The sequence below is a fragment of the Scophthalmus maximus genome, chromosome 7 (genome assembly GCF_022379125.1).
Source record: "Scophthalmus maximus strain ysfricsl-2021 chromosome 7, ASM2237912v1, whole genome shotgun sequence".
NCBI classification, from domain to species: domain Eukaryota; kingdom Metazoa; phylum Chordata; class Actinopteri; order Pleuronectiformes; family Scophthalmidae; genus Scophthalmus; species Scophthalmus maximus.
In genome coordinates this window covers 26,325,001-26,332,500 of record NC_061521.1, presented here as the reverse complement: position 1 = coordinate 26,332,500, position 7,500 = coordinate 26,325,001, and the positions used below count along the sequence as shown (strand labels likewise).

The following is a 7,500-nucleotide window of genomic DNA, read 5'->3' as shown; positions in this document are numbered from 1 at the left end:
CATTAAATGCTCAGTTAACATTTGAACAGTTTCATCCTTTGCTCACAACAGAGATGAGTCGAGGCTCAGTGTCAGTCGGGTTTGATCCAACGAGGCTCGGAATCTGTAATCAGCAGAAGGTTTCTGACGTAGTAATTGAATCACTCTCACTTCTCCAATGCCTTTACATCTGTTACGTACCGTACCAGAGGGTTGTACAGCTCGTGGTTTACATTACAACTCTTCTACGAGTTTCATTGTTGCAGGCGGTCGAGTCACAGGTGACAGGTCTGTGATCGACTCCCGCCAGACGAGCTGCAACAGGACGTCTGGTGTGGTCAGACCGGGAGAGACCACCTGCTGCTTCACCACATCGCGCTCACATGATCTTTACTGGCTCGTGTTTTTCCCATGAGGAGTTTTTATGCTTATTGCCTCATATCTATTTTTAATCGTTCCCCTCAGGTCTCCACGGAATCCACAGCAGAAGATCATCAAGCGGGTGATCGGCCTGGAGGGAGACTTCATCAGGTAGGAATCAGACCAAGTCCTACTGTTTCATATCACAACAGGCAGGTTGATCAACCTTCAGGTGTTCTGAGGATCTAAAGCCACAGTGTGTAATATTCAGAAGAACTTATTCACAGAAGTTGAACATATTGTCCATATCTGTGTTCATATATGTTAAATATAGTTCCATGAGGTCGACCGACCTCCGTGTGAGTCTCCATGTTTCTACGTGGTGTTGAATATGGTTGTTGAACTAAATAGTCCAGAATACGTCGCGTTGACGTTGAATTCTCAGACGCTGCTGGAAACAGCTGTGCGCCACCATAAAGTGTCCCCTGTCGGTCGCTCAGTTGGTTGCGGTTTGACACTTTACCACCAGATGGCGCCAAAAAATTACAAAAATGACACACAGGGCTTTAAATAATGAACGACCTCGTTGTCATCGCGTTGTCTCAGACAAACCTCCAGTGGAGACGCGTCGTCCATCTTCGTATACAGTCGTTGGATCATCTTCACTTACTTCACAATTAATAACGCAATCGGCAAGTTTCCCCTGTGGCCACACCCCCAGTCAGTGACATCACCGCAGCTGCTCTACATCACATTTGAATATGAAACACCTGCAGAGCGCTCACACTGTGACTCGCTGCCGTACGAGTCACCTCGGCTGGGTCGAGCTCCGCCCCCTCAGCTGTCAGTCATCTTAATGAGCTGTCATCGAGGCATCGAGAGAAGGAGCGCCACGCTGCATCGCCGCGTTTTTACTTTCTCACTGGTTCTGTTTGCTTCACACAGTCGCTCTGACACGCGGCGAACAGCCACGTTCTGACCCTGCAGCCAGACAGGAAGTGACACGTTCACAGTATCACAACACGCCGTCTCCGTGTCACGCAGCCCGGCTGCCGTTTGTGTGTCGGCTGCTGTTGTGCACATCCCAGGTCGTGGATGAATAATGAACCGGCCTGTGATGGTTCCCCTGGCGGAGGCGGTGCTGGCTGTCGACCGACGTCGACATAAATCACAGCTCTGGGTTTAATCCGCCCACGCGGGTCGAGCGACAGGAACGTTTTCCAGACTCGTCTCCAAACGACACGTAAATCTCCCGTCGACACTCTCAGGCCCGAGGCGGAGGTGGGGGAGGATCAGCGATGAACTCACGGATACACAAAGATATACGGAAATATAAATATTGGATAAATAGAATAGTTCTCTTCCACATGATGATGTCATCACAGGACTTTTCTTCATCCAGAGCGCGGAGCCGTCGACCTCATAGATCCATCAGAGGCGTGTTGTCACTGGACTTCTGATTACTCCCAGAGTTTGGTCCAACATCATCGTTCTCACAGATGTAATAAGTGAGTCTGAGATCAGCGTCAGATCCAGATCCTCTGAACCGCTCCAGGAAGCGTCTCCACGTCTGCTCCAGATTCTCCTCCTGACTCACAAGGACGCGCTCAGTCTTCTCCTCATCATTCACTCGGACCTTGTTGTTGAAGCAGAAGCTGCAGCCGAGGCCCACGTCACTGGTTCATGTCTTTATCATGGTCCATCAAGAAATGTAAAGCTGAAAGAAGCAGAATGTCCCTGAACACAAACTGTACAGTCGCTGTTACCTGTTTGTGTTCATCCTGCAAAAAGATCCCACCTTGTTTTTAGGTTTTTGTTGTGAGTCAGTAAATTCAGCTGCTGTGGCGAAATCAATGTTTCTGTATCCGAGGCCTCTTCGTTCACACGCACACACACACACACACACACACACACACACACACACACACACACACACACACACACACACACACACACACACACACACACACACTCACAAACACACGCACACACGCACACACACACACACACACACACGCTGAGGAAATCACAGACAAATTTCCATTTAAAAAGTCACCGATGTTATAATTCACAATGTTGCTGCGCTAAATGATAAATCAGAGGCGGGACGAGCCCATAACTGTCCAGAGGGAAGACGAAGAGCGCTCCTCCTCCTCTTCCTCACGACGACGACGAGGAGGAGGAGACGAAGACGTGATCAGATCTTTGTCTGAGCGACGACGGGACGATTAACGATAACGAGACAGAAGCGATTGTTTAGCGATGAAATGTACCGTTGAGTTTTGATCTTTTATTTCTCTTGTCGTGGGAAATGATTCATCTGGAACAAAATCTGTTTCTTCATTTGTACATTCTTTTTTCTCTCAGCTTTGATTTAGCATCTGCGTCATAATCACATTCACGTGTGTCAGATGTTAATAGTGAAAGTCAGACGTAGACGCAGAGTTTGACCGCAGCTGTTTGGTGAAGATCGTTCTGGTGAAGTTTTGTAGTATATTGAAAACACAGTTGTACAAGATGAAGACCATCTTTGTGGTCTGTGCCGTGTCCCGCTCAGTCGTGATGTCTGAAACTCGTGAGTTAGATTTCACTCTTTATGTTGTTCCTCGTGTCTCCTTCTCTTCAGGACTCTGAGCTACAAGAACCGATACGTCCGCGTCCCTGACGGTCACTTCTGGATCGAGGGCGATCACCACGGCCACAGTCTGGACAGCAACAGCTTCGGACCGGTACGGAACTGGATCTGTGTCCCTGACGTGTAGAGGAGCTTTAATAAAACATTTAGTAAAATGTCAGAATATAAAGTCTGAAGCTTCATAAACGAGTCCTGATAGATTCTCGACGGCTTATTCATATTTATATCAACTCATCTTTCATGTGTTTTTATCCAAAGTGACTAAAGACTGAGGGACGACGTTAAAGCCTCAGTGCAGCAGGAGACGTTATTAAATCTGTTCAATGAGCAAACAGATATTCTTAATAAGGGGGCGACTGAAAACGCTTCTGTCGCTAACACAACGACAAATCAAAAACCAAATCAACAAATGAAACGACAAAACAGAAAACACAACAACATTAACATACACACTGTACTGTACATGCTGTACTGTACTCACTGTACACGCTGTACTGTACTGTACCCACTGTAATGCTGTACACACTGTACTGTGCTCACTGCACTGTACATGCTGTACGCACTGTACTGTACTCACTGTACACGCTGTACTGTACTCGCTGTACACGCTGTACTGTACTCACTGCACTGTACTTACTGTACTCACTGTACACGCTGTATTGTACTCACTGTACTGTACTCACTGTACACGCTGTACTGTACTCACTGTACTGTACTCGCTGTACTGTGCTCACTGTACTGTGCTCACTTTACTGTACTGGCTGTACTGTACTCACTGTACTGTACACGCTGTACTGTGCTCACTGTACTTTACACGCTGTACTGTACTCACTGTACACGCTGTACTGTACTCACTGTACTGTACTCACTGTACACGCGGTACTGTACCCTACACACTGTACTGTACTCACTGTACTGTACTCACTGTACTGTACACGCTGTACTGTGCTCACTGTACTCTCTACGCTCCGTCTGCAGGTTCTTACTTTTCTATAGGTTTTTGTTGTCTGTCTAGTGTTTTATTTTTTTACTGGGAAGCAAAAACTCTTTTCTGAGAAATTCAAAAGTTTGAGAGATGCGAGCTGAGTGAAACCTGGAGCGACCACCAGAGCGGTCGGGGTTCTGGTGTCAGTGGACCTGCTGCTGCCGGAGCTATGAGCCCGTTAAACCATGTGAAGGTGCAATAAATAAGAGTTTTACTGGAGCCCAAAGCAGGAAATGACCACAATGCATCTGGGGCGGGTTGATGGAGGAGCTGGTCGATACTGTGACTCATTCAGCTGCTGACTGAAGGAACCAATGAGCCAAACAAAGTGCTGAGGAGCAACAAGGTTCCTCGGTTCATCCGTCAGGTTCTCAACTGGCTAATCAACACCTGTTCACACAAGTAGGTGGCGACAAAGCACAGATCTTTAACCCTCAGAAGAAGAAGTAGGTCACCTTCTACAGTTTCTACAGCGGGAGGTTAATTCAATAAACCAAAGAAGGAACTGGGAACTCAAGAGTGATGCGAAGAACTAACAAAGTGAGGAAAGAACCGAAACCAAGGATCCATGAGAACAGAAGGAACCAGGAACCAGACGAGTACGACAACCACCAAATCAGAAAATGGATCCAATGAACTATGAAGAACTTCGTTAAACCAAAAATGAAAACCAACACGTCAGAAGAAGAATTAAAGACCAAACCAAAGAAACAAAAGAGAAGTGAAGGAGGAGCTGAAGAGGAGAAGAAGGAACCAAAGAAGGAACCAGGATCGAAACTCACTTCCTGTTGTTACGTTTCTAGATGGACTTGTTTCTTCTGATTTATTCCAAACAGATGGATGTGATGAAGAGGGAACCAAAGAAGGAACCAAAGAAAGAACCAAAAAAAGAACCAAAGAAGGAACCAAAGAAAGAACCAAAGAAGGAACCAAAGAAGGAACCAAAGAAAGAACCAAAGAAGGAACCAAAGAAGGAACCAAAGAAGGAACCAAAGAAGGAACCAAAGAAAGAACCAAAGAAAGAACCAAAGAAAGAACCAAAGAAAGAACCAAAGAAAGAACCAAAGAAGGAACCAAAGAAGGAACCAAAGAAAGAACCAAAGAAGGAACCAAAGAAGGAACCAAAGAAGGAACCAAAGAAGGAACCAGGATCGAAACTCACTTCCTGTTGTTACGTTTCTAGATGGACTTGTTTCTTCTGATTTATTCCAAACAGATGGATGTGATGAAGAGGGAACCAAAGAAGGAACCAAAGAAAGAACCAAAAAAAGAACCAAAGAAGGAACCAAAGAAAGAACCAAAGAAGGAACCAAAGAAGGAACCAAAGAAAGAACCAAAGAAGGAACCAAAGAAGGAACCAAAGAAGGAACCAAAGAAGGAACCAAAGAAAGAACCAAAGAAAGAACCAAAGAAAGAACCAAAGAAAGAACCAAAGAAAGAACCAAAGAAGGAACCAAAGAAGGAACCAAAGAAAGAACCAAAGAAGGAACCAAAGAAGGAACCAAAGAAGGAACCAAAGAAAGAACCAAAGAAAGAACCAAAGAAAGAACCAAAGAAGGAACCAAAGAAGGAACCAAAGAAGGAACCAGATCAAAACAAACCTGTTGTTCCTGTTGTTACGTTTCTAGATGGACTTGTTTCTTCTGATTTATTCCAAACAGATGGATGTGATGAAGAGGGAACCAAAGAAAGAACCAAAGAAGGAACCAAAGAAGGAACCAAAGAAGGAACCAAAGAAGGAACCAAAGAAGGAACCAGATCAAAACAAACCTGTTGTTCCTGTTGTTACGTTTCTAGATGGACTTGTTTCTTCTGATTTATTCCAAACAGATGGATGTGATGAAGAGGGAACCAAAGAAGGAACCAAAGAAGGAACCAAAGAAAGAACCAAAGAAGGAACCAAAGAAGGAACCAAAGAAGGAACCAAAGAAAGAACCAAAGAAGGAACCAAAGAAAGAACCAAAGAAGGAACCAAAGAAGGAACCAGATCAAAACAAACCTGTTGTTCCTGTTGTTACGTTTCTAGATGGACGTGTTTCTTCTGATTTATTCCAAACAGATGGATGTGATGAAGAGGGAACCAAAGAAGGAACCAAAGAAAGAACCAAAAAAAGAACCAAAGAAGGAACCAAAGAAAGAACCAAAGAAGGAACCAAAGAAGGAACCAAAGAAAGAACCAAAGAAGGAACCAAAGAAGGAACCAAAGAAGGAACCAAAGAAGGAACCAAAGAAAGAACCAAAGAAAGAACCAAAGAAAGAACCAAAGAAAGAACCAAAGAAAGAACCAAAGAAGGAACCAAAGAAGGAACCAAAGAAGGAACCAAAGAAGGAACCAGATCAAAACAAACCTGTTGTTCCTGTTGTTACGTTTCTAGATGGACGTGTTTCTTCTGATTTATTCCAAACAGATGGATGTGATGAAGAGGGAACCAAAGAAGGAACCAAAGAAAGAACCAAAGAAAGAACCAAAGAAGGAACCAAAGAAGGAACCAAAGAAGGAACCAGATCAAAACAAACCTGTTGTTCCTGTTGTTACGTTTCTAGATGGACTTGTTTCTTCTGATTTATTCCAAACAGATGGATGGTAGTGAGACGTCTTCTTATGAACACGTTCATAAAGACCTCTGTGTTTGTTCTAGAATAGAACGTGATGAGATATTTGGATGGACAGTGAGCTGCTCTTCATCGCTCAGAGGTTTTTATTTTCTCTCGCTCGGAATCGGAACCAGGACCTGAAGTCAAATCCAACACTTCTTCTTCTCCGTCACGTCTGAAGACGAAGACCAACTCGGCACATCGCATTTTTCTCTGCAGAGAAAAAACATGCGACGTGAAAAAGCCTTTGACATTTGCCGGCGTGCGTCTTGGACCTGATGCAGCGAGGACGACGAGGTCATTCTCACGAGGACATAGTGCAGCTCCTCGGTCACGTCAGAGGTTCCGCCCGCGGCTGCAGCGTGCCACGAATGAGTTCTACCTCTGGAACATGGTTTTAAAAACATCTGAACGTGAAATTTTAGATACAAATCTGTATGAAGAGACGGTGTATCGTGTGATACATGTGGGAGGACGAGTTGTGTTCCTGTAGTTCGTCAAATAGACAAAAAACTAATATTACACCAGTATAAATATATTTGTATCCACTTGATTAGAATATACTAAAAGAATATTATATCATATCATATTGTTTCAGATCATTTCCTTTCGTATCGTGTTACAACATATGGTATAATTTCGTATTGTATTTTACGTATCATGTTGAATAATATTTTATCATATATTGTTTCGTATCATGTCACAAAATATTGTTTCGTATTGTATCATATTGTTTCTTAACATATTGTTTCGTATCATATTGTTTCATATTGTATCACATTGTTTCATATCTTATCATATTGTTTCGTATGGTGTCACAATATATTGTTTTCATATGTTATTGTATCGTACAGATCGGACTCATTAGTGTCAATGTTCAGTGAGTCTATAAAAATCCCAGTGAGACGATCTCAGCTCCTGAACAGGAAGGAGCTCGACACATGTC

At 43.8% G+C, this 7,500-nt stretch overlaps 1 protein-coding gene across 1 annotated transcript in view; it reads left to right on the top strand.

The window, feature by feature from the left end:
• immp2l (inner mitochondrial membrane peptidase subunit 2) overlaps positions 1-7,500 on the top strand; it is a 65,114-nt gene that overhangs the window by 56,880 nt on the left and 734 nt on the right. The window contains exons 4-5 of the mRNA XM_035642245.2: positions 445-510; positions 2,966-3,068. Of these exons, the coding sequence (XP_035498138.1) occupies positions 445-510; positions 2,966-3,068 (169 nt within the window). The remainder of the gene's footprint in view (positions 1-444; positions 511-2,965; positions 3,069-7,500) is intronic.